Source organism: Nothobranchius furzeri, chromosome 5 (assembly GCF_043380555.1).
Source record: "Nothobranchius furzeri strain GRZ-AD chromosome 5, NfurGRZ-RIMD1, whole genome shotgun sequence".
In the NCBI taxonomy this organism is placed as follows: Eukaryota; Metazoa; Chordata; class Actinopteri; order Cyprinodontiformes; family Nothobranchiidae; genus Nothobranchius; species Nothobranchius furzeri.
The window spans coordinates 3,691,811-3,718,337 of record NC_091745.1 but is presented as its reverse complement, the minus strand read 5'-3'; the positions used below and the strand labels follow the sequence as shown (position 1 = coordinate 3,718,337).

The 26,527-nt window shown below is 39.5% G+C and overlaps 4 protein-coding genes across 8 annotated transcripts; 2 read left to right on the top strand and 2 right to left on the bottom strand.

The window, feature by feature from the left end:
* The first annotated feature begins 1,276 nt into the window (after positions 1-1,276).
* On the top strand, positions 1,277-5,215 carry mpg (N-methylpurine DNA glycosylase). The gene is made up of 3 exons (XM_015948565.3): positions 1,277-1,682; positions 2,197-2,401; positions 2,558-5,215. The coding sequence occupies exons 1-3, from the start codon at positions 1,467-1,469 to the stop codon at positions 3,007-3,009; spliced, it is 873 nt and encodes a 290-aa protein (XP_015804051.3). The 5' UTR covers positions 1,277-1,466; the 3' UTR covers positions 3,010-5,215.
* nprl3 (NPR3-like, GATOR1 complex subunit) lies at positions 3,206-16,681 on the bottom strand. Of its 5 annotated transcripts, none has more exons than XM_015948559.3 (14): positions 16,269-16,681; positions 15,714-15,783; positions 14,318-14,356; positions 13,552-13,684; positions 10,649-10,723; positions 9,423-9,576; positions 8,869-8,950; positions 8,645-8,782; positions 7,761-7,920; positions 7,307-7,413; positions 6,938-7,067; positions 4,331-4,520; positions 4,064-4,256; positions 3,206-3,932 (listed from the first exon to the last, which is right to left on the bottom strand). In XM_015948559.3, exons 1-14 carry the CDS (start codon positions 16,462-16,464, stop codon positions 3,767-3,769), a joined length of 1,833 nt encoding a protein of 610 aa, XP_015804045.3. In that variant the 5' UTR covers positions 16,465-16,681; the 3' UTR covers positions 3,206-3,766. The 5 variants fall into 5 exon arrangements, with proteins under 5 accessions (XP_015804045.3, XP_015804046.3, XP_015804048.3 ...); XM_015948560.3 differs by having other exon boundaries at positions 7,761-7,917; XM_015948562.3 differs by having other exon boundaries at positions 8,869-8,947.
* Positions 16,682-17,443: 762 nt separating this feature from the next.
* On the bottom strand, positions 17,444-18,793 carry LOC107378381 (hemoglobin subunit beta-A). Its single transcript, XM_015948566.3, has 3 exons — positions 18,120-18,793; positions 17,749-17,971; positions 17,444-17,670 (listed from the first exon to the last, which is right to left on the bottom strand). Exons 1-3 carry the CDS (start codon positions 18,209-18,211, stop codon positions 17,539-17,541), a joined length of 447 nt encoding a protein of 148 aa, XP_015804052.1. The 5' UTR covers positions 18,212-18,793; the 3' UTR covers positions 17,444-17,538.
* Positions 18,794-21,386: 2,593 nt separating this feature from the next.
* LOC107378378 (hemoglobin subunit alpha-A) lies at positions 21,387-22,240 on the top strand. The gene is made up of 3 exons (XM_015948558.3): positions 21,387-21,595; positions 21,716-21,923; positions 21,998-22,240. The coding sequence occupies exons 1-3, from the start codon at positions 21,501-21,503 to the stop codon at positions 22,124-22,126; spliced, it is 432 nt and encodes a 143-aa protein (XP_015804044.1). The 5' UTR covers positions 21,387-21,500; the 3' UTR covers positions 22,127-22,240.
* Positions 22,241-26,527: the final 4,287 nt, after the last annotated feature.

Genomic DNA, 26,527 nt, shown 5'->3' with positions numbered 1-26,527 from the left:
TAAATTTTCTGTTAAGTTGCAACTTTATTATTTCTAAATTACCAGTGAAACTTTCAATGTTTCACCAGCAGGCTTTACTTGCATGGAAATTATGCCATACACATAATTTCTCCCCACACAAAGAAATATTATGGAATAACGGTAATATTACCATAAACAACAAAAGCTTATACAAAATTAATTGGGTTGAGAAAGGCATCATTTTTGCTGCGGATTTATTTGATGATAACGGAAGCCTTTATACCTATGAAAACTTTTTGAAAACTAAGGACTTTCCAGTGAAATACAGAGAATTTGCCTCGGTCATGAGAGCCATTTCTTCAGGCATAGTTGAGTTAATGAGAGCACACTCTGTTTATCAGAGATTTAGTTTGCAGATGCCATCTCTAAAAGTTGGGGGTATTGATTTATTAGACAAGAAATGTTCAAACCAGCATATAAGGAAGGTTTTATGTTGTTCTGATACAGTGGCACCCAAAGGAAAGTTTTTCTGGAACACACAGTTTGATATAAATTGGAAGAAAGCATGGATGGTTCACTTTCAATACTGTATTTCAAACAAGATAAGGGAACTTAATTTCAAAAATTTACACAATATTTATCCATGTAACAAAAAAATATCATTGTTCAAGGATCTGGATGAGAAATGTACCTTTTGTCACACTGGTTCAGAGACTATCATACACTTATTTTATAATTGTCCTCTCTCATCTGGATTTTGGAAAGATATGGAAAATTTCATTATGATTAAATCCAAACACTCTATCCAAATCAGATCTAAGGATGTTATTATCAAGTTTGAATGTAATGATAAAAGGTTAAGTTTTATAATTAATTTAATGCTTCTTTTAGGGAAATTTCATATACATAAAGCGAGGGTCTCCAAATCTCTCCCTAACTTTTGCGTTTTCTTAAATGACTTCCATTCATATGTTAACACCATAAAGTTAATTGTAAATAAGAAGGCAGAACTCACTTTAATAAGTCTTCAATGTTTATTTCTGATTGACCCTGCATAACAAAAACAATCAAAAAATGTACCTTTTGGAAGGTTGTATTATCTGTTATGTGCCTCTTGTCAATTAATGAGCTGATGTCTGTTCGTGTGTATATTTGATGTATGTTTGTTAGTGCGACTATGTATTTGTGACAAAAACAAATAAAGTTTGTTTAAAAAAAGATGATGTCTGCAGCCAGATGCTCTTGGATGCTTGTGATCACATCACGTCAAAAAGGCGCGCGGTCCCTTTAAGAGAAGAAAAAAAACAATAATTTACTTCCGGTATGTAGTACGATACAATCATCAACGCTGCAGTGAAACATAGCCTAGTGAACTAGACCAAATTCTAAATAATACATTTATTTTGTCTGGCTTGCCAGGCTAGTGAAACACAGGAAGACCTTTGGAGTGGGCGTGTGGTGGAGATATTTTAGTTTAGAGCCCCGCTGTGGGCCGAGTCGATGTTATGGCTGCAAGGAAGAGAAAAACAGCTGATCCAACACAGAAAGAGCCGGCTTTGTCCAAACGTGAACCACCGATGAAGCCAGTTAAATGTGACCCAACTCCAAGCGTTGAACCGGAGCGAAGTCGTTATTTCAGCAGCAATGTCGTTCAGCACAGACTGGAGCAGGACTTCTTTAATCAGCCTTGTATCAGTCTGGCTAGATCGTTCCTTGGCAAGGTACTAATAATTAACATTTATGCTTTATTACTTTTATTAGCAACACTTCATTTTACCCTTAACTAAAATTCTCACCCCCACATATCAAAATCTGCCTATCTTTAGGAAAAGATGTTCTAAATAAACCAGTATTTATTAAAAAATCAAAAGTGCGTCATTCCTTTCTTATTAAAATGCTATAAAACTACATCAGAATGTACTGTGGGACTAGGTTGGTGCACTAAAACGATCAAACTAGACCAGATCTCTGCAAAAACCTATAAGTGTTTTTTCAGTGTAGGAATTAATCAGAAAACGAAACGGAAGTCAAATAATTTTGTCTCACATAGTGTCCTTATTTCCAGTTTGGTAAATAAATAAAATATTTAAAAAAAATCACAATTATCTTAAAATCCCATGTGAAAACATAATTAGTATGTAACTGTATCAGAACACAATAACACATGTATTCCCTGCAAGTTTTCAGTGAATAACTTCTCTGCTTGTCAACTAATCCCAGACCTTTGTCTGCCAGGTGTTGGTCCGTAGGTGTGCAGATGGAACTGAGCTGCGCGGGAGGATAGTGGAAACTGAAGCGTATCCTGGAGGAGAGGACAAAGCTTCACACTCATCTGGAGGCAAACGCACTGAAAGAAACACAGCCATGTTTATGAAGCCAGGCACAATCTATGTGTATCCAATCTATGGGATCTATCTGTGCATGAACGTGTCCAGTGAAGGTACGGTCATGTCCATCCTCACTGCACACATGCAGCTCTGCTCTGTGTTTTATTTGAGCTAGTCAGCATTTGTTTTATTTTGTTGGCGAAAGAGAAAAAGGAATGAGACCTAATGGAGCCTTGCTAATGGATGCATATTGTGTGCCGTTTCCTCAGGGGAGGGTGCTGCTGTTCTGCTGCGCTCTCTGGAGCCCCTCCAGGGTCACTCTGTCATGAGGAAGCTGAGGGCAGCTAGGCGCAAAGAAGGGGCTCGCCAACTGAAGGACAAAGAGCTCTGTAACGGGCCTTCAAAGCTGTGCCAGGCTCTAAATATACCTCGCTGTTTTGACCGTAGAGACCTCGCTTCAGACCCAGAGGTGTGGCTGGAGTCCGATCCAGACACAAGCCTGGCAAAGCCCCAAGACGTAGTATCAGCTCCTCGCATCGGGATCGAGTCCCACGGGGAATGGGCCAAGAAACCATGGAGGTTTTATCTCCATGGGCACCTGTGTGTTAGCGTTGTTAATAAAGAGGCAGAGAGGCTGTCTCCATCTGGAAATGTAATGTTCAGTTCAGGTCCACGAGATGTGCCGTCTGTAAAGACGAAGAGAACGGAGGAAGATTCCTAAAAATGCTTTTCCATCTGGGCCCCCCACCCCAAGTTAAACTCGCATACGTTATCTGATTGCGGTGTGGAAATACCCCAAACGTTACACAGAACATAACATGAAACTGTGCCATTATATGGAGAATATGTAGGCAGCTGTTTCAAAGTCAAAGTGATGAAATAAACTCCGGCTGGGATTTGAAAGGATAGAAAAATTATTTTACAGTTTTGAAATGCATTTATTGATGCAAAAGTATACAGAAGAGTGTAACGGAGTAACCAAGCAGATCTAACAAAGTGGATTCAGTAGATCAGTGCCTGTCAAAGTACTGAACCGTCTTTCTCAGTGTCATCTGTGATGTTCCATTCCCACGTGGGAAATGTTCCTTTCAGTGACTCCACAGATGTTTGGAACGCTCAGTTTCCCCTCAACCATCAGTTTGATGCTCCGTCTCTTCCTTTTCATAACAGTTTTTCCATCAAAACCTCTGGAATTCTTAAAAAAAGGTAGTTGGAGGTCTGGAAGGATCACTGTGACCCCGTGAAGCGGGTGGGGAGATCACGTCAATCTCCCAGCACACCAGTCCTTCCAGTATTCACAGTGGCCTCTTAAGGCATGTCCGTTGCTTACAAAATAATTTTATATTGTAAACCCACATTTGGCTCAAAGAGAGAACACTTTTTCATGTGTTGTAAATCTTTACACGCGTATGCTTTCGTCTCAGTTTGTGGTGAAGGAGAACCCGGCTGTGAGCAGATTATCTGCTCTGAAACAGCTGCTAATCCATGGGAGACTGAAAGATGGAAATTACGGGATCCTCGTGATTGGTCACTACAAGGACACTGCGGAACTTGTCGAACAGCGTCTTGAGCTGCGAGCGCCTCATGTTCTCATTGTACATAATTTCTTCCAGGTGGTGATGTCCCCGGAAATAATGCAGCAACCTGGAATTGGAAAAAAAAAGGCAGAAACACATTAATATTTTATCTGTTCTTATGTTTTACAATAAAACACCCAACCCAGTAAGTATAAAAACAAACACAAAGCTCTACTTGTTAAACGTGGACTTCATTACCTTGCAAACATTCGCAGATCCTCTGGACTTTGTGCAGCTGGGATGCTAAGAATGACCTGCCTCTCGTGCTCTGACAGACTTGTGAGCAGCGTTTCTGTCATCCTTTTGTTTAGAGGCGAATCTCCACCCGCCACCAGCTCTGCACTTGAATTTTCCATACTGGGGCTAGTTAAAGTCATGTCATCGCTGCTCGCTACAAACATGGAGACAGACTCAGAACGGTGTCTGACACCTGTGAGGGAGGAGAACAGAAGGAAGAAGACCTACTAGGTGAACCGAAACTCAGAGCGCTCGGGGTGCTGAGACTCCGGCCTCCGACTCGGGCAGCCAGGGGAAGTTCTTCCTCCTTCAGCCCAGGCTCATCTTCACCGGGCGGTATCAAAAGGCAGACATAGGTGTGCAGCTGGATGAGCAGGCGATGCTGAAGCATCCACACCACCATCTGGATCAGCTGGGCCTGGTCAGAAACAACAATAGCTGTATCACAACATGCTCACATAACCAAGTTAGACTTTTTAAAAAAATTACTGTGACCATAAGAAGTCAAAATACATCAGCAAGAAAGAACCAAAACACCACCAGTTCTCATGAAAATGAAGAAGCTGGAGGTGATGTGTCATTCATCGTCAACAGTTCCATCTAAACAACACGGATCATAAACAAAAATATGATGAAACTCTGGTTTAAATCGTGTTAAAAACTGTATTAAAAAGTTTTGCATTTAAATGCAAAATGTGAGATTCCATATGACATTAGTTTCCATGCAGGATCTTTTTATTTTAGATCTGTGATTTGTTTTTAAATGAAAACAAATCACGACTAAAAAAAGTTTTAAAATACTGAAAGATTCACAGATCAAAAACCTAAAAGCTTCAGACGTAAATGCGCTGACGCTCTGCTAGAGCCGAATACCTAAACCTCATATTCCATCTAGACCAGGGGTGTCAAACTCATTTTAGCTCAGGGGCCACGTTGAGGGAAATCTAGTCCCAAGTGGGCCGGACCGGTAAATAAAAAACAACTTCAGATTGTTTTCTTTGTTTTAATACAATCAATATAAAATAAGGCTGGAGCCTGAGGACAGTCTAATAAAATAGTACAAGTACAACACCTGAAGTGTGCTTGAAAATTTGAAAAAATTAAAAAAATCAATAAATAAAAAATACATTCCTTAGTGATTCAAAGAGCTTACAGATCACTTGGCTAGATCAGTTTCATGCAGCACTTAAAATATATTTTACTTTACATCCTTTAGCTTTCACCAGCACATCAATATCAGACATCACATCCTGAGTGGCGGCCAACTTCAGGATGTGATTCAAGTTCTTGTGTGAGCCTTGAGCGCAGCTTTGTTTTATTTATACTCATTACAGAGGAAACTTGCTCACAAAGATACGTTTATTTTCATACTTTACAATGTAGAGTGAAAATACAAAGTTTACACAACCATCTCGCAGGCTGGACTTAACCCGCTGGGCCGCATATTTGACACCCCTGATGTAGACAGATGGAGAACAGAGAGTTGTTTCTGCCAGGACTGTTTTAGACGTGACACACACTGAGCCTGATCACTTCAGTTCCTCAAACAAAGGTGATACGTGATAATTATCTCTAACATGAATTTACCGTGAGCAGGAGAGTAACGCTGATCAGGTTAAATTGCCGTAGCATTCTGTTAGCATTACGAGCACATATTAGCATTAGGCAGCTAATTATTAGCTTTAGTAAATTTGTTTTCTTTTATCTTTGAACAAAATGATCATGCCGTCACTGTTAATAAATGACTATATGTTATTTTTTGTTGGATCAGCAACCCCTCGAAAGTATCGATTCACTTATTTTCTTCCTTGAATAAAAACACGAAGACTTTTACTTCATCTGAATAAATGACAACTGGAATTAAAAGAAATCAAGCTGCAAGTTTTTCCTCAAGGGGCGGACTGATATATCGGAATCAGCCGATATACCTCCTCCTTAGTAAAGACGATTTAAAGTCAGACACAAGCCCGGTGCTGTTGCAGAAATGCTCTAAATTCTTTTCAATTCAAATTTATTTTTTATTCACCAGTTTTGAATATTTAACACTCAGTTATCACTTTACTGATTTTATTTTATTTTTATTAACTTTAGTTTGATGTCTGATCTTAACACAGCAGTGCACAAAATTAAGATTTAAAAGCTGGTTAAATTCAGTTTTCAAACAACTATTCAACTTCTGAAATTTTGTGCATCAACTGATGTTATTAGTGACGTTTTCATTTCATTTATTCATAAAGCCCCCTCTGCGACCAATGCAGACGCCCAAGGTGCTGAACACAACACAATAAATACATAAAACCGTCAGAATCAAATATAACAATCGTAAAACCAACATAAAATCAATTAACAGAGGAGAGTAAAAGCAAAAAATACAATCCTGAAAAAGATTAAGAGGCCGGGGCATCGAAACCGGGTAAAATTAGCTAATCCTGGAATGCCTCGACAAAAAAATGGGTCTTAAGGCGAGTCTTAAAAACCCCCAATGAGGGTGAGTGACGCACCACCAAAGGCAACTGGTTCCAAAGTGCAGGTGCCAACACAGAGAACGCACGGCCCCCCCGTGACCTGCACTTAGTGCGTGGAACGATCAACAGCTCCCCGCCGGCTGAGCGAAGGGCCCGCGAGGGGGCATGTCTATGTAAAAGGTTGCCAAGACAGCATGAAAATAATGTAGAAATATATTATATATAATATTTGCCCCAAAATAGCAGCAGCACCAACCGGCCATCTGCTGACCATGACCTTTATTGGCAATAGAAAAACCAACGTCGACTTCTAGTTTGCACCATATTTTTAAGTGTGATCATGTATTTAATGACTATTTCAGCAGCTCACCTCCTGTGCCAGAGCTTCCAGAGGACTCCTGAACTCAGCCAATGAGACGGGAAGTGAAAATTTGGCTAACATCGAGGGCAGATTGTGGCCAGAAAACTGCTGGGAAAACTGCTCAGCCAATGGGGAGTATCTATTCAGGGAGAAATACACACATACTTTAACAAAAATCATTTTCCATGTTGCTTTTAAGATCATTTTACACTAAGTAGGATTTCCGGTCACAGAAAAACTGCTGCAAGAGATCAATATTTATCAAAAGCAAAGGTTTAACGCCACACTTGTTAATAAAAGCTCAGGACGCAGCGATGTGAATAAATAATTTATACAATTAGGACTCATTAGTTATTCAGCAGCTGCGATCAGACTCACAGAGAGATGTTGGCATGAGGAGACAGCATGTAGACGTTATTCTCACACAGTGGGTAGATGATGATCGCCTTGCCCCAATAAACCAGGTGGGCAGCAATTTGAAAGATCTGAGCGAGCAAAAACAAAATTATGTATAATGTAAAACATGCTGCAACTATTCTAAACTTACTGTTATTATTTTTGTACCACAAATGGGTATTTTCTCCAATGGGTGTTCAGCAGATTGTCCACCAGGGGGCAGTAAGTCACTAACTAAGCTCAGCCTAAACATTTTCTTCTCACATATCATTTTAAATCCATTCATCCATTTTCTGAACCTGCTTGTCCACGTAGGGTCGCGGGGGGGCTGGTGCCTATCTCCAGTGGTATCATGTTAAATGTTAAAAATATAAACCACTAAAACACTTTTAAGATTGACTAAATTCCTTGTAAAAGAGTGATGCAGGTTTGGTACCTGAAGCAAGGCCAGGTCAGCGTCCTGGGCAAGCTGCTGCAGGTTTTTCACTGCTGAGCAAGTTTTAATCAGGCGAACCATCGCAGGTGAGCAGTCCAGGGGAAGTTGGCTGAGCAGTGCCTTCTCACTTTCCAGCAGCAGCAGGGCATGGTAAGGCCTGCTGGGTCAAAGACTGCATCTCAGTTCACACAATCTCTGCTGGAGATGGTACACCAACTTTTACTGGCGCTTCAGCGTCAGTCTCAGATTTACTTGGATAGTGTTTTACCATTAAGGAAATCACAAAACATTATAAATGTTAAATACAAATTAAAGTGGATTAAATGGCAATGAGCCAAAACCAAAACACAAATTTTTTAAAATAGCTCTATGTTCGGCAAAAAAATGTGACCTTTAAGCTGAAATTTAAATATTTCTACGGCCTGAGCAATGAAAGGTTCTGCTTCACAAGTTTGGGTGGGTAAATGTATTGGCCTAACTGGAGAGCTGAACAGGCAGTAGGTGGTGGTAGAGCCCACAAAAACCCAGTACGCAGAAGTCTCTCACATAAACGGATCAGAGAGAAGAGGGTTAAGGTCAAAGGTCGGAGACTTTTCCCCAGATCAGCTGATCTACATTGGCTTGTTAACATGTGTGTGTTTGAATGATGGGTTTATCCTTTGCAATGAACATTTGTAATGAATATATATATATATATATATATATATATATATATGTGTGTGTGTATATATATGTGTGTATATATATTTATATATGTGTGTGTATATGTATATATATATATATATATATACAGCTGATAGTCAGAGAATAAGCAAAAACATTTAATTACTCTACAAACAACCAAACAAAAGTAAATCAAGTCACATATAACAACTGAAATCTACCTTATAGCCTTTAGGCTGCGCTCCAGTGCCTCTGGCGGGATGTAGTTTCCACCGATCCTGTGGATCTTATGCGGTAGACAGAAGCTGACCTCCAGCCAGTTGTTAATATGTAGTCGAACCACACCAGTTGTACAAAGGCTGAGGAACGCACGTCAGCTTATTAATCTTTCTACTTGTTCTAGTGCAAGGAGAGTAATGCATGTGTGTTGTGTTCAAACACAGACCTGTCGTAAGCTTCCTTCAGGTCTCGGGCTAGTTTACATTTTGGTAGGATTTGTCTGAAGGGGGACTGAGGACATCCACCTACTGACATCAGGATCAGAGAAACCTTGGTTAAAACACAACCCAATAATATGCAAAAACATCAGCAGACATTACATTAAAGGTGCATTATGTAGAAATTAAGTAAAAATTACATCCTGTGGTAGAATTTGGATACTGCAACCCCTTTAAACAACTCTGGAGCTTTTTGCTGGCCGTAGTCAATTTACAATTGTCGGCGCTGCAGCATTAGGTCGCAGGAGACACGGCAACCCCACACTCACTGATGGTAAACAGTAAATACGTCCCTCCTTCCTTTGTTTTAAAAAGGAGAAAAACGGACAATCCAGCAGCCAGCTGGATATGAAATATGTTTCAGTATAACCTTCCTTCCAAAATGACTGAAACATTAGGGGATTTTCTCACTGTAAAATTCTCAGTATGATCTTACATACTGCACCTTTAAGTAAAATGTCTGGTTTGCTTCAAACACAACACGATTGAGAGGGCTCCTCACTCTCAGTCACTGTGGTGATTTCATCTTGGACAGCCAGCATGAGTTTGGCCTCTCTGGTCAGGTACTGGCAGCGGCGCTCCTCGTGCTGCAGGGCTATGGCGATGCGCCGGGACAGGTTGTGCATGCAGCTGATCACAGACGGGTCAGCATTGGCCTGAAGAGAAAAAGAAATGTTTAAATTTAACCAAATGTAAGGAACGGCTATCCTGCTTGAACCTGCTGCTCAGTTCAGTTTCTGTATAAAAAGACAAATTAAAACTAGACAAAAGAATGAGAAAATTATATATTTGCTCATATTTGTTAGCTGAAACTGGAAACATTAGAATGTTGTGCAAAAGTTCATTTATTTCATTAATCCAGCGTAGACTGAGAAACCATCTAAAGGCCCAGGAACCCTCTGCTCATTAGCTGATTAGAGTGTGATGCTTTAAATCTAGAATATTAAACTTTTTTTTACAATATTCTAATTGTCTGTTTGAATATGGGGTTTCCATAAACTATAAGCCATAATCATCACAGTTATAACACACATGAAATACCTGGCTTTGCATGTAATGAGTCTGTCTCATAGATTAGTTTCACCTTGAATTACTGACATAAATGAACTTTTGCATCATATTCTCATTTTCACCTGTATGTTAACCGAAGGACGTTAGTCCATTGTTTTTGTGCTCTTAATAATACACAGAATAGTAAAAGTTTGTTGTTTACCTTTTTTCACTGACTGTTTCAAAAATGCATTCGACTTCCAATATTTTGCGCATCCACTGATGTTGTATTAAGAACACTGAAACAATGGGTATTAAGCAACACAGAAAGAACATAACAAAGGAGGACTTTAGTGGCTCTAGAGGTGCATTAATGCGTTACTGGGCAGATCTTGAACTGTAAACATGACAGAGCACTTTAAGCTCCATTTGAGCTATAGTGGGTCCTGCAGGGAAGTATGACTCAGCATGGGCGGAACAGAGCTGGGCATGATTAAGCATAAAAAACACCCCCTCCTCCCTTAGTTGCAGTCAGTGATAGTCAAGTATTATCATACACACTCTCACACACACACACACACACACACCCAGATTAACAGAACACACACTTCTGTGTCCCACCCATAAGTTGCTAAAATGTACCACTCAGTGAAAAGCTGATTTAAGAAAAGAGTGAAGCCTGATGTAAGTTGAACATTAAATATTAAACAGGAATATTTGTCCCAGATCCCTTCTTACCCTCAGAGCAAAGACCACATTAAACAGGATCATCGTAGGCATTTCTCTCTTGGGCGAAGGATCGGTTTTAGAAAGCTGTGAGATAAAACAGATTTCATTAGTGGAACAAAACACAGGTTCTTCTGAACAGGCTTGCACTTTATCACAGGATCTGGTTACTGTAAAAGCAGTCATAGTAAAGTCATGTCAAACACCACATGAATGTAGAATAAACAGTTATTTTAATAACTTTGTTTTTGCACCAAACTGCTTTTGCTAAACCAAGATAAATATTGATGTTTGTAAATACAGAAACAAAGAAAATGAAGTGTTTTCCCCAGTTATACAATCTAAACATTTTTTAGGATTATAAATATCTAATATAATACATCAAAACAACTGCTTTAACACAACGCTATTTATTCTGATTTTTGACTTTAAAAAATGGCAAAACTAAAATGTTTTATCTAAAATTGCCAAAGCAGCATTGAGTGAAATCTGGTTGTTTTAAATAAACCTTTATAGTTCACTTTTAACTCATTCTGTTTGTTTCATGTGGGAATATTAAATAAGATTACTGAACTGCTTTAGATCTTCCATCTTTCTTTTAATAACTAGTGAAACTCAAGTGTTTGGTTTGCCTGTAGGTGGCGCTGATCTGCCAAACATAACTGAATTTAATCATTTTAGAATATTAAATAGATTTATATAAGAAAATAAAAAGGAAATATCTGGTAACAGCTCTCCTTCCTTTAGCTCCACTCTGTGCACATGTCATGTTAAAAAGGTTTGACAACAATTTACAAAATAATTAACCAGTGGTCACATCAGGGTCTTAAAGTTAAAGCTCATAACAAGCCTCTATGCAAAACTGAAGATCTATCTTTAAAATTCATCTAACTAAATTTAATTCTTTATGAAATGGGTTAAATTTTAAAATGCATTTAAACGTGTTTGCTTGGAAAACAAAAACATATATATCACAAATTATAACATTGAGTTTAGCTATAGCAATTCTTAAGAGACAAGCTAATTCAACTGTGAATTTCCCTGTATTCAGATTCTAAAACAGTTTGTGTGTCCAAACATGAGTCAGCAGAAAACACTAAGTGTGCCTGATGGTAAACTACAGTAGCCGGGCCTGCCAGACTCGTCCTCTGTTTAATTCTACACAGAGAACTATATTACCTCCCATGGGGCTGGCTGGTCAGGCTAAAACTACAGAACTAACTCTAAACTATGGAAAAATTCTCCACTTTGTTGAGCCCCGTGAGTTTCGCCTGGACACCTGGAAGTTGCAAAATTAACAAAATTACTAAATATAAACACACACACACACACACACATATATATATATATATATATATATATATATCACACACACACACGTGTATAGTTATATAAATATATATATATATATATATATATATATATATATATATATATATATATATATCACACACACACACGTGTATAGTTATATATATATATATATTTGTATATATATATATATATATATATATATATATTAGTGGTGTGCATCTCCACCTGCCTCACGATTCGATCCGATTCCGATTATCTGCCTAACGATTCGATTTGAGTCTGAAATGCATCACGATTCTTCACACTAAATTTTTCATTACTTAATAAAAGCAGAATAGTTTTCAGTTTATTTTTTATTTCGATATCCCTGAAATACAGAACATACATCTATTTACTATAGTGAGCAACAATTTTTAAAGTGTGCTGCCTATAATTACTTAAATAATATAATAAATAATGTTTTCTGTAGAGCAGCTTTAAGATAGAATACTGCTGAACTTAAAAATAGTAAACAAATACTGTGGAGAGAGCTGCTTTAACCAATCACAACAGGTGACACGGCTTAGACAGCTCGCTGTCAGTGCGTACGTACGGTCCACAGCGAGCTGAGGATGTGGAGAGGGGCGTCGCAGAACCAGAGCGCATGCGGGAAGATTCCTCCGACTGAAGCGAGCGTTTTCCAAACCCTGTCCCTCAGAGAGACTTGTCACTTAGAAAATGTTCCCTGATTATGAAACTTTGGCTGAATAGCGCTTGTTCCTGTCTCCAATGTGGCGACACATCCACGAGCCTGTCTGGGGAGAAGCCCAGAATCTCACATCCTCTTCAGCTCAGACTGCGCACAAGCGTGACGCGTCAACCCGGTCTCACAGTAAGACCGGGTTGGACCTGTTCAGGTTTACGCAGACAATCTTTACATTTAGAATTGGCACACAGATGTAAAATTAATGCAGTAAAATATAAAGCTCTTTTTTAAAATATCCATTCATTATTTTACAAGCACAGAGAGCCGCATCAGATGGACGGAAGAGCCGCATGCGCTCCAGAGCCGCGGGTTGCCGACCCCTGCGCTAGGGCAACACAATGCACATGTCATTGCAACTCTGCCCCTGGAAGTAGTTGTAAAACCTCAAAACTTGATTTTCCTCACGCGTCCAGAACATAGACATAGTGAGAATCTCATTATGTCACGTTGCTGCATCGATGCAGAATCATGCACGGCTGAATTGCGATGCATCTTAGAATCGATCATTTTTCCCACCTCTAATAAATATATATATATATATATATATATATATATATATATATATATATATATATATACAGATACAGAAATGGAAATAAGATGGAAAAAATAGCGGTTGTTACTATCAACCCAGTTGTACTTATCGGGCCGATACCGATATATCGTGCATCCCTAATCATTAACCAGCTAATGTGACTGTTGACCAATAAAACAACATTGTGACCTAATTCATAAAATCCTGCTCTAGTCATAAAAGTAATGGTGTAGATATTAAATCCCCAGTATGTTTTACATATATGCTCTGCTCCTTATATGGAGACTTTGCAGAAGTAAAAATCAAACACCATCTTCCCACCTGGATGATGGGCGAGTGCTGCAGGAAGGTAGGGTGCCCCACAAATCGAACATTGTCTATCTTCAGCTCAAACTTCTTCCCACACATATCAGACTTGGTGGCCAGGATGGTGGCGAGGATTATGTCAGAAAACCTGGAGGAAAAAAATGCTGAGTCAGCGAGAAACTGTGTGGAAAGAGATCTCAGGACAGGAAAGACCGAAAGGTTAAGTGTCTGTTTTCTCTGAGTGTCAGCGTCCATGTTTACAGATGTGTGTTTTTACTAGATTCAGCAGACTGTTGTGTATTTAACAGCAGCATCAGGTTAAACATGAAACGAGTGTGTGGATGCTGCACAGGTAAGAATAGTAAAAGTCCTCATTGTAGAAAATAGAGCTATGGATGATATGTGAATGAGAAAAAGTCATGCTGGTTTGACTGAAGTAACTCATGCTGCAATCAGAGAGATTCATAATTAAGGTGAAGAAGATTAGGTAGTCTATGGACTTAATCCACCACCATAGTTCCAGGAAAGAACAAGCATTATTGACCAAACTAGTTAGCATTTGATATAAAGTGTGTCCCTCAACAGACTACAGGTATATAATCTGTGTCGATTAAAACCGATTATTTTAGCAAGCATGTTTTCATTTTCTATTGATTATTTACAAAAGTTTTACTGAGATAAGGGGCTGAGATCCATACAGGGCACAAATTAGAAAATAAGGGATAAAAAGACAGGGGTGATCTAAGCGAAGGAAGGATGGTTCAGAGCGATTCGGTCTTACCCGGCTACCAACTGTTCATCAGTTAGTGGAGATTGCTCCCTGAAATGAGGATTGGGCCACAAAAAAGAAGAAAAAAAGCAAACAGAATGGAAAATGCAACATACAGTTGGACACAAAATGGAAAAAATCAACCCAAACACACATGCAACTGCTATAAACCCATTTGCTGCTAATTCAACTTAAAATGATGAACATCGGACCAGCATCCCCATCTGTGAATGGAAATAATGTAAAACACAATAAAGGTTGTGTTGTGTTATTTTCAAAAGCAGACATAAAAAACATTAGTGATGCAAAATAGCTTTTGTTTCATATAATTTATGTTTGCATCATGAGTCCTGACTTCTCAGCAGCTCAGTTTTGTTTACTATATTTGGCCTGACTTTGTTTGTTGTTTTTTAAAAGCCTTATGAGTAACAGTAATGGGAGCCTCATACTTAATATATGATTTATATATGTTCCATTGTTCAATAAATCAATGTATTCTCTCACATGTATTTACTTAAAAACTAAAAGTTGAATCCCATTGAAACAAGTGTGAGCATCACAGAAAACAACATCATTTTGGTTTATTTAGAAGAAATATTTGCATTAATTCTTGATGTTTATTAGGGATGTGCATTGCTGCAACTATGGCGATGCAATATGTATCACGATACAGGGGAGACAAAACGATATATCACTTTGGGCATTGGGATTGGGCAGCAGTAGCTCAACAGGTGGAGCAGGTTGTCCAGTAATCGGAAGGTTGCAGGTTCGATCCTGGCTCCGGATAAAGGATGCTGCATTTGTGTCCTTGGGCAAGACACCTAACAGCCTCACCTCTGTCAGTGTGCCCCAGGGCAGCTGTGGCTACAGTGTAGCTCACCACCAGGGTGTGAATGTGTGTGTGAATGGATGAATGATGCACTGTAGTGTAAAGCACTTTGAAGTCCTCTGACTCTGAAAGGCACTATACAAGTGTGGGTCATCTATCATTAATATCACAATATATTGCGATACATTCAGCCAGACGATATTGGCTATTTTTAAGACTGAATTTGTTGTAGGAAAATTCAATAAACAGTCCAAACTGATGCGTAACATGTTTAACCATAACAGAGGGATTTACATTTCAATGATGGAAACAGAACCTATTGCACACTGCTGCCAACTAGCGGTCTGCATTCAAATTTCACCAAAAAAGATAATGCACAAATGTAAGCATGTAAATTCTTCCAATAACTAGATACATTATATATTGCCATATTGATATTTTCTTACATCCCTAGTGTTTATATACTAATTCTAACTGAGTTATAAATAAAATCCTTTTGTTTACATAATAAAAAGGATCACAAACAAGTAGAAGACAATGTAATAAGCTATCTGCAGAGATCAAAGTGTGCGTGTTTACCTGGAGTCGCCATCCTGGTCTTCAAGAACCTCCCCAGTTGTGTTCAGTGCATATGGGTTCCGTTTCTTTCCTTGAAGGGAAACATCATTGCTTTAGGTTATTTGCTTTACTTCGTAAAAGAACGTAACGCAAATATTGTTCTTTTTTTCTTGACTGTAAATGTACTTGGTAAAGCGCATTTTAACCCTTTTATCCTACAGAAGCATTCACTCAACTTAACTGAGATTTTAAAAGGCTCCACAAAAATAAATAATATTTGGCAATTAAACATTATTGTTCCATTAGTATGTCTTTTACTTGTTGGTTTTTAAATGTTGATTAATGTGTCAATCAAATCTAACAGGATATAAATTTCAAACCAACAATGCAGTCATAAAATATGTTTTGTTTTGAGGAAGAGAACTGGCACTGCTAGATGTCACCAACATTGCCTGTGCTCTTTTCTTTATGTCGATCAGACCTTCTTACTACATGTGGATTCCATATAAAGGTGTAACAACATAAAACAAGAAACACTGGGTTGTTTACAAACGGAAGGTTGCCTGTTGCTCCTACCTGAGAGTGAAGACGGACATTCAGCAGCTCTCTGGAAGGGAAACCGAAACAGGAGTTTGTTCCCTCTGCTGCCAGAACTAACTAAAATAACGCTAATGGGACTGGTTTTATCCCCGCTCCTGTAAACATTGTTTTGTGGATGACTGTACATGGATTTAGGGTCATCTGGGGAGCCGACTGATGAAGGGCTAAGCATCTTGTTAGCATTCTAGCTAACGCTGCGTTAGCTGAGACACAGTCGAGTCTTCAAAAAGAGAAACTGTTAGTTTGTTTCATGTTACTTTTGCATTAAAGGTCACGATTCATTTCAAAAGTAACTTTAAAACATAAATTAGGCTACAATTACTCTTACAGTCGGGCTGTTTCCGTGAAACCATCTGCTATTTGTTGACATTGTTAGGTGTTACCTTTAAAAATGCTCGTCCAGAAAGAGGAACTTTGCTTTTAGTTCCACACTTGATTCTAAAAAAAAAAGCAGTTATTGTAGATTTACATCTACATTTACATAGAATTCTAAAAAAAAATGTGGTATCTTCAATAAATAGATAGTAAATAACAACTAAAGTTAATGATGTATGATATGTACAATAAACTATAGTCTAAAATGTAGTTTTGGACTGTGTTTATGGTAGTGAACTTGGGCTAGTTTGCTTACTTTATTCAAAGGTTTTCATTTAAAAAAAAGGGAAAGACAAACTCCTGGTTTTAATATTATAATATAATCAGATTCTAGCAGGATTAGTTTTTATCTGATAGATGACATTTTCAGTGAAAGCTGACAGATGTATCTCAAGTTTCCGCTTCGGGAATCATAAATTAATTTTTTTTTTTTACAAATGAAGTATTTTGTTTTTGAAATTTCACATTTTTAATCGTAACCTAAGAAACATAATTTTATGATAAAATCCAACTATAAATTTCATTTAATTTCATTAAACACTTTAATTTAAGCCCATACAAAGACAAATTACTTTAAACTCAACATTAGATTTGTTTTTAAACCCCAATTCATAGTAACTTTAATATCAATTAATTGGTTTATTAAAAATATTTTCTAAGTTGGTTCAGCTGCTCAGATTGTAAGATTGCACAACTTCAAAAGTGTGTTTTCAAGAAAATGCACAAAATAACCAAATGAAACTGGAGGATTTTTCAAAGAAAAGTATACACACATATATTTGTTATTTTTATTTTTATTTGCAACAGCTTCAAGACAGAAAATAGTGCATTTTTGAAACTTCACAATGACCTCTGTATCTGATTCTAAGACCTAGTGGTACTGCCTGCCCAGAGCAGAGACCACCACAGCCAGGAACTTCTGCCAGGCCTCCTGGACTCCAGCGGTGAAGACGCTGGGGCCAAACTTGGCGGCCACGCACACAGTGATGCATTCAGCAAGAACCTAGTAAAAGAATACCAACAGCATTAATGATACTTTTCAGTTGCAGATTAAAATGTGTCCTCTGAGTTGGTAACACACCCTGAAGTTATCAGGATCCACATGGAGCTTCTCAGAGTGCATCACACTCAGCTTGGCGTAGGTGTTCTTGATGTTGTCCAGGTTCTTCACAGCAGACTCCAGTCCACCCATCACGGTCTTTCCATGGTTGGCCACTTTGGGGTTTCCGACAATGGCAGAATAGGTGGACAGGTTTCCAAAGGCACCGAAGTGTCTCTGAGTCCAGGGATACACAATCAGAAGCCTGGTGTGGAAAAACAAGCGGAAAAATAATTTTACAACTTGCTGCATAACTGTTTCAAATGAAACCTGGTCACAAATACCCAAAACCAGATTTATTACTATTTAGTACTTAAAAACAACAAGAAAAACCTCATGTCTGATGGGATCACCTGATCAGAGCCTGGGGTCCGATCTCACCAACATCGATCTTTCCCCAGAGGGATGTGATGGCACTGCGCTCAGCATCTGTCCACTCGACCATGGTGACGACGTTAAGCTTGGAGGGAGAATAATTTAAAAAATGAGTCTGGTCACAAAGTTTAAGGAAGACTAACCTTAGAGCTTTTTATTAATTTCATAATGCCACTCCTCTCTGCTCAAGAAGCGTCTGATTGGACAAGAGTCACAGAGATTAAGGGTTATACCCATGATACATCTCCAAAGAGGGTTCTGGGGAGCACTGATAAGAAATTAATGATCATAAAAAAGGTTTCATGTATTATCTTCATGAATTCATGAAGTTGAGAGAACGTCCACAAGATAATCATTTAGTAATAATAAAAAAAACTGTGCAAAATGTAACTAAATGAACCCAAAATAAACACTTTATAGCTCATTGTTCTCATTCTTTCTACATGTTAAGGTTTTTCTGTTTGCTACATTATTTTATTCACATGAAGCGTAAAGTCTTGTGCAGAAACAGAATAATACGTTTCAGAATGAGAACTTTTACCAAGAACATGAAGGGATTCTTGCAGTGATGTAAATGTGATAGTGGTTGGTGCAGTTAGGCGGGCTTTGAATTAACCGTAACGTCCACTAAACACGGTACTGCACCACAAACACAAACCTCTGAGTTCCGATTATGAAGCTTAGAGCCAAAACGTCAACTTTGTGGCAGCTTCATGAAAGGCTGTTGATGTGATTGATGACTCTGTTGGCTTTCTGTCAAACAGCAGGCTCTTAGAGCCAACTCACACACGTCTAACAGTCCTCCTCCACACTGCAAGTTGCTCTTCCTCACCGGTCTAAATCACCACAGACCATCTCCAAAAACACTTTAAATACAACAAACTTGCAAAGAAAATTTAAATAATGATCCACAACAGTGAGATAGACAGGCGGATTGGTGCTGCATCTGCAGTGGTGCGGGCGTTGTACCGGTCTGTCGTGGTGAAGAGAGAGCTGAGTCAGAAGGCGAAGGTCTCGATTTACCGGTCGATCTACGTTCCTACCCTCACCTATGGTCATGAGCTTTGGGTAGTGACCGAAAGAAGGAGATCGTGGATACAAGCGGCCGAAAAGAGTTTTCTCCGCAGAGTGGCTTGGCTCTCCTTTAGAGATAGGGTGAGAAGCTCGGTCATCCTGGAGGGGCTCAGAGTAGATTCGCTGTTCCTCCACATCGAGAGGAGCCAGTTGAGGTGGCTCGGGCATCTGGTCAGGATGCCTCTTGGATGCCTCCCTGGTGAGTTTTTCCGGGCACGTCCAACCGGGAGGAGGCCTAATGGTAGACCCAGGACACGGTGGAGGACTATGTCTCTCACCTGGCCAGGGAACGCCTTGGGATTCCCCCGGAGGAGCTGGCCCAAGTAGCTGGGGAGAGGGAAGTCTGGGCTCTCGACTTAGGGTACTGCCCCCACGACCCGACTCCGGATAAGTGGATGAAAATGGATGGATGGAAACTTAAATAGAAAACATAATTTTACATTTCTGTTTCTCCATGTGTTTTGCCCTTATTAGGACAACCCCGCATCATTGCAGTCTCAGCTGATTTCATTTCCTGCACATAACAGATTTCAAAATCAGCTTTTATTTTCTTTAAAATCATTTGGTGCAATCTAAAACAGTTGAAAAATGTTGCTGTGTATGCTTCACCCAGGACCAGACTATCAACGATACTTTAGCTTATCAATTAAAACTTTGCTTCTAAGCAGCAATAAGTCACCCTGGAGCCTCCTCTTGGCAACGGTTCCCAGCCCTGCTGGTTCGGCATATTTGATACAGTTATCATTAATTTCAGATGCACACACCCTTTTATATCTAGTAGCAGAAATTTTAAAGCCATCACTATAAGAATTTGTCTTTTTTACGATTTCTTCAGAAAACAAATTACATCTTGGTGAAACCAACTTGTAAAGAGAACAAACTAAAAGATCACATTTGAACAGTCTGCATAGTTAGTTTAAAAAATGGGAAATTGTTGGCCAGTAAAGTTTAAAGTGAAGTTTGCCATAATTTTATAAAATCGATGCATTTGATTTTGTTGTGACTCTGTGCAGCATAACAACGTGCTCCTCTGCAACTGTCAACAGAAAAAAACAAACTCTGGAAATGTTTTCAAAATGTGCAAAAGAACAAATTCTGGGGCAGAAGGAAGAAGTATCTTATATTATCTTCCCCTATTTACAAGCCAAACTTTTTAATAATGCTTCCATACAATTCTCAATAAACAACAAAACAAAATGAAACACGGATTCATTTTATATTCTTTTAACTTACAGACCTTATCAGACATCAACTGAATTTAGGTTATTGTAGTTCTGTAACACACTTGATTTGATACATTTTTTAAAATATATTTAGTGACTTTGATTCTTTTATGTCTTTGGTAAGGTTGTTCCATATTCTCACGCCATTTACAGAAATAGCCATTTCCTTCATTCTGGTTCTAAATTTAGTTTTTTTTTAAATACTTCAGTTCCTTTTAAGAAATAATTACTGACTCTTTTTTCAAACATTTTCTGAATGTTGGTGGGTAACGTATTGGTTTTAGCTTTATACATTGTTTGCAATATTTTCATATTCACTAGATCATAAAATTTCAGTATTTTATACATGATGAATAACGGATTGGGTGGATCTCTATAGTGATTGTTATTAATGATTCTCAATGCTCTTTTCTGTAGAACAAACAGTGGTTGTGTATGAGTTTTACATGTGGATCCCCATATTTCTACACAGTGAGTCAAGTATGGAACAATTAGTGAGTTATACAATGTCAGCAATCCAGAACTATTCAGTAAAAACTTAACTTTATGTAGTACTGCAATGGCTTTGGCAATTTTACCTCTGATATAACCTAGATTTGATTATAGAAAACAAACATACTTTGTGTTAAATAATTCACATGATTTATGCTTGAAAATAGCTTTGCCTTCTGATATTTCTTTGTTTTTCCTTTAAAAATAAAACATCAATAACTTAGTTTTGGAACGAACATTTGATGAGTTGTAAATCAAACTCTGTCTGTGCAAACAATTCCTCAACCTTCTGATGCTCTTTTCCATCAAAAGTTTAAATAGCATAAGAATTTACAATATTCCAGAAACAAGTAAGAACCTAACAGAAACATTAGAGGGGAGGGAGTGGTTAGTTTTATCTTGAGAATTATAGAAACCTTCTGGTCATTTCTATCAGAGGGGTGGGGTTTAAATTTGATGGGTGCGGTGTCGTTGGGCTTGATATAAAACAAAGACCGTTATAAATCATCACCAGAATTTCCACACTTTCATATTTTCTTTCAGTTGAGGAAACTTGAAGAAAACGCAGACATGAGTCTCTCTGGAAAGGACAAGACCGTGGTGAAGGCCTTTTGGGACAAGATCGCTGCCAAGTCTGCTGAGATTGGTGGTGAAGCTCTGGCCAGGTGAGTTTTAACTCTTAATGTTCTCAAATTTGAACTTTGAAATGTGTGATTCTTTCTTTTTTTGAGGATACTTGAGGTATTTTATATATTTAGATTGTAACTTTTCTTTCCTTCCCCTAGGATGCTGGTTTCCTACCCTCAGACCAAGACCTACTTCTCTCACTGGTCTGATCTGAGCCCCGAATCTGCCCAGGTGAAGAAGCATGGAGCTACCATCATGGCTGCTGTGGGAGAGGCAGTCACAAAGATCGATGACCTTCCCGGAGCCCTGTGCAAGCTGAGCGAGCTGCACGCCTTCAAGCTCCGAGTGGATCCTGCCAACTTCAGGGTAAGAAGCAACGCTCGTTCTGAGCGCATCATGAAACTCATTGAAACAAAGTCTGACCCTGTTTTCTGTGACAGATTCTGGCCCACAACATCATCTTGGTGATGGCCATGTACTTCCCTGCTGACTTCACCCCAGAGGTCCATGTCTCTGTGGACAAGTTCCTGCAGAACCTGGGCTTGGCTCTGTCCGAGAGATACCGCTAAACACTGACCCAACGACCCGAGAGGCCAGACTGCGATGCATGTCACCCAAAATAAAACATCAACACCACCTTTAAGCTTGAAAGGTTTGGTGAATAAATATTAAACGTCCAGAAATATGTCTTTTCTCATTTGTCTCCATCTTGACACCACACATAATTAGAAACTTATTTTAGTCGTAATGTTTATCAGAATTTTGTTAAATTCTTCTACACAACATGAAGGGATTGTTTAAAATAAAACTTGTGCTTTATTTCTGAAAATCCTATCAGAAAAATGTACTAAGTCTGGGCTGTCCAAACGTTTTAAATTGAAGGTTATTTTTTTAATAATGCAGGAACAATTCAAAATGTATTTTTTTATTATTTGTACTTTTTTTTTTTTTTGACAAAATTGCTCCAAGTGCCACAAACGGCCCCCTGGGCTGCAATTTGGAAATGCTGGTGGATGTGAAACCCTCACTTTTCTTATTCTAGACTATTGCTCTGAGGATTCAAGTCATGAGAGAATGTACCTCAAAGTATATATAAAGTGTAACTAAACACACTAAAATAGTCAAATGTTGCAGGTCACTGAGCTGATATCAGTAAAATTATTTCTGATAATTAGGATTGTGTGATTTATTCTTTGTATTTTTTAAAATACTTCAAATATAATGAGCTGGTCAGAGGAAACAGGGTATGGTGCCCTGTTTTGTTAAAAAGTAATACATGTTCAGTACAAATACTGTGCATGAGAGCTTTTTTGATGACCAGGGTCTTTTGATTTGTTTGTTTTGAGTTTTGTGAATACTCATGAGAAATTTAATTTCATTACAACATCCTAAATAATATTTTTTTCCTGCAGCTTGAAGGCATAAAAACAGCCATGGTTTTAGAAGTCATCATAGAATGCCAGCTGACAGGTTCCTGTCTTCAGTTAAGACAAATATTTCAATTTGAATGTATTGAAAGAGAACCATAACTAAAAAGTCTTTCAAATGTCCTTTTACAGATTGTTTTTTAATCTTAACTGAAAGGTGACATATTACGCACAGACTGAGGAAGTTTAAGATTACAAAACCAACAACGCCATCTTGGTAATTAAGGACTCTAAGTACATAAGTCCATTCTTGCCCAAAGAAGTCAAGAGTCATGACTCAGAGTGTTAAAACAATCATTTATTACAACATCAAAATCAGGACAAAACAATGAGTAACATCAGTTTCAGACTGATCTAAAACAATAAAAGAAACCTCATAGCCAAGGCTTAAGGCTGAGGTTGTAATGCTGAAGCCAAGGAGGGAAATTGTTACGGCTGAGCTGTAAGCAGAGAAAAAAGCATCTGCAACAGTTATCCCATGATTAGAATGAAGCATTGAATCATAGAAGTCTTCATCTTCTCTGACCCATCCCTATTCAAAACTCCTGAGTGGATGTTTGCTGATTTTTTGCTGAGACAGTCCCTCTGTAACAACTACATTAAGATTTTAAAAGACAGAACAACACTGAACCATTTACTTCATGTTGGTTGAATGGTTTGGAAAGCTTCGGTTTCTCCATCACTACCACGTAGACCTCCACCCCCTTTGGTCTGGTGGAGGGACAGCAATCAGAAACCTAGTCACACCTGCCCTGGTGAGCCTTTTATGGCGCTTACACATTAACATTGGCACGGCCCCAAAAGGTATCAAACGGCACCGGAATTTAGTTTCACACACAGGTCAGATTTGCATTTTCGATGCCAAGGCGACACTTTTCCTCAGACCTTTTCCACAGCGGTCAGACTAGGGCTGAGGCGGCACTATGGACTGATTGACCAGCTGAAATTACGCCTATCGCCTCTGGTCTGTGAGAAGAATGAGCCTGCAGGGGTTTCCCGCATGCGCGATTCGTTGGATGCTGTTGAGTAAACTTCTGTCTGTAGCAGCTGCCGTTCAGTGGGGGAACGGGAGAAGAGAATAGCTTTGTGTGTGTGTGTGTGTGTGTGTGTGTGTGTGTGTGTGTGTGTGTGTGTGTGTGTGTGTCCGTGTGCCTATTCTCCGCATCAGAGCTCTTGCCCTGGTGAGCACACAGCTGCTCAGGGGAGAAATCAGTGTGTGTGTGGCACAAGATCATGACGACACACACAGCAAATTAATAAAATAATGTGGTTCAGAGTCTCCAAAAGCACAGCTCATGTCCGCCTTTTGTTTACCTTATGGAGCGGACTTTCCTGCGTGTTTTCAAAGCCGCCCACAGGCTCGGGTGTTTCCGAATTCCTGAGAAGTTCCTCTGATTTATATGTGAACACTACACCACCCATTCGAGACCAAACTCACGCCATCCAGTCCGACCAAAACCCGGCCGTGCCGACGCTAATGTGTTCCCTTATTCACTTTTTGAGCATTTGTTATGATGCGTAACCATGGCAACAAGCTGGTTTACAATCAGGAGCAGCTGCTTAACATTGGGAAGGCTGAAATAATACCTTAACTGAAGCCACAAATGCCAAATGAGCTAAAACGCATGAAGCGTGGGTGCAGAGCGGGAGCAAAATGGAGACAGAGAAAGAGGAAATTCAAACCATCTCTTCCATCGATAATAATGGACAATGTGAGATCACTGGCCAACAAGATGGATGAACTCCAAGCCCTTTCAAGGACTCAGCCAGAGTATCGACAGTGTAGTGTTGTGTGTTTCAGTGAGACGTGGCTGCAGGACCATATCCCCGATTCCAGCGTCTCTCTGCCAGGATTCCTGACTGTACGAGCAGACAGAGATCGGAAGAGGAGCGGGAAAAGAAAAGGAGGTGGAGTGGCAGTTCTTGTCAACAACAGATGGTGCCATCCAGGTCATGTTTCAGTGAAATGTCGTCTCTGCAGCCCAGATGTTGAACTCTTGGCAGTAAGTTGTCGCCCATATTATTTGCCAAGAGAGTTCACCAGTGTTGTCTTGGCAACCGTTTATATTCCACCTTCAGCCATTGCTGAAAGTGCATGTGATGCCATCAGTTCCATTGTCGCTAAGCTACAAAACCTGCACCCCAATGTATTTGTGGCTATATCTGGTGATTTAAATCATGCCTTGCTCTCTGCTACACTTCCAACATTTCAACAGTTTGTCAGCTGCTCCACCAGAGAAAACAAGACATTGGATTTGTGTTATGCATATGTAAAGAATGCATACATGTCTAAAACAAAACCTCCTTTGGGACAATCAGATCACAACCTTGTTTTTCTCTGCTCAGAATACAAACCACTTGTTCAGAGGCAACCTGTGACAAGAAGAACTGTGAGAAAATGGCCAAAGGATGCTAAAGAAGCCCTGCAGGGTTGTTTTGAGACCACAGATTGGATGACTCTCTGCCAAGGATATGAAGAGGACATCAATGCCATGACTGGATGTGCCACTGACTATATAAACTTCTGTGTGGACAACATAATACCCACCAGAACAGTGAGATGCTTCGCTAATAACAAACCCTGGATCACCAGTGAACTGAAGAATCTGCTAAATGAGAAAAAAAAGAGCCTTCAAGGAGGGAGACAGGGAATTATTGAGGAGTATACAGAAGCAACTGAAGATCAAGATCAGAGACAGCAAGGAGGCATACAGGAAGAAGCTGGAGAACAAACTACAGAGGAACAATATCAGAGATGTCTGGTCAGGGATGAAGAAGATCACAGGCTTCAAGCAGAGGAATGATTGTACAGATGGCAACCTGGACACAGCCAATGAACTGAACAAGTTCTTCAATAGGCTGAGTTCAGGAACAAACCCAGCATCCTCCTCACCTGTCCCCAGCCAATCAGACATCCCATCCTCCTCTGATCCAACATTTTCCTGTCACACGCCAGCTCTTTTATCCTCTAACGCAGTCATGGACTCTTCTGGTTCTATAAATCTGTCTTCAACCAAGTCAGGAGATGCTGCTGCCCCATTTACCTCCCCCTCCCACCTATCTGTCTCTTGAAGTCAGGTGAAGAGACAGCTGGAGAGACTGAACAGGAACAAGGCTGCAGGTCCAGATGGTGTCTGCCCCAGAGTACTGAAGGCCTGTGCAGAGCAGCTCTGTGGGATTCTGCAGCACCTCTTCAACCTCAGCCTGGCCCAGGAGAAGGTTCCAGTCCTGTGGAAGACATCCTGCCTTGTTCCAGTTCCAAAGAAAACTCGCCCATCAGTCAATGACGACTACAGGCCGGTTGCCCTGACATCCCACATCATGAAGGTCCTGGAGAGACTCCTGTTGGTCCACCTGAATAAGCAAACTAGAACATATCAGGACCCGCTGCAATTTGCTTATCACCATGGAGTTGGAGTTGAAGATGCCATCATCCAGCTGCTTCAACCAATCCACTGTCATCTGGACAAAGCAGGCAGCACTGTGAGGGTCATGTTCTTTGATTTCTCCAGTGCATTTAACACAATCCAGCCTGATGTACTT

Coding starts and splice junctions, on each gene's coding strand:
- mpg (XM_015948565.3), top strand. CDS start 1,467: ATGGCTGCAAGGAAGAGAAAAACAGCTGATCCAACACAGAAAGAGCCG. Junction 1,683..2,196: donor CTAGATCGTTCCTTGGCAAG/GTACTAATAATT, acceptor TTTGTCTGCCAG/GTGTTGGTCCGTAGGTGTGC. Junction 2,402..2,557: donor CATGAACGTGTCCAGTGAAG/GTACGGTCATGT, acceptor CCGTTTCCTCAG/GGGAGGGTGCTGCTGTTCTG.
- nprl3 (XM_015948559.3), bottom strand. CDS start 16,464: ATGCTTAGCCCTTCATCAGTCGGCTCCCCAGATGACCCTAAATCCATG. Junction 15,784..16,268: donor ATGTCCGTCTTCACTCTCAG/GTAGGAGCAACA, acceptor TTTCCCTTCAAG/GAAAGAAACGGAACCCATAT. Junction 10,724..13,551: donor AGCACTCGCCCATCATCCAG/GTGGGAAGATGG, acceptor TTTATCTCACAG/CTTTCTAAAACCGATCCTTC.
- LOC107378381 (XM_015948566.3), bottom strand. CDS start 18,211: ATGGTCGAGTGGACAGATGCTGAGCGCAGTGCCATCACATCCCTCTGG. Junction 17,972..18,119: donor GGACCCCAGGCTCTGATCAG/GTGATCCCATCA, acceptor TTTCCACACCAG/GCTTCTGATTGTGTATCCCT. Junction 17,671..17,748: donor TGGATCCTGATAACTTCAGG/GTGTGTTACCAA, acceptor TTCTTTTACTAG/GTTCTTGCTGAATGCATCAC.
- LOC107378378 (XM_015948558.3), top strand. CDS start 21,501: ATGAGTCTCTCTGGAAAGGACAAGACCGTGGTGAAGGCCTTTTGGGAC. Junction 21,596..21,715: donor GGTGGTGAAGCTCTGGCCAG/GTGAGTTTTAAC, acceptor TCCTTCCCCTAG/GATGCTGGTTTCCTACCCTC. Junction 21,924..21,997: donor TGGATCCTGCCAACTTCAGG/GTAAGAAGCAAC, acceptor TTTCTGTGACAG/ATTCTGGCCCACAACATCAT.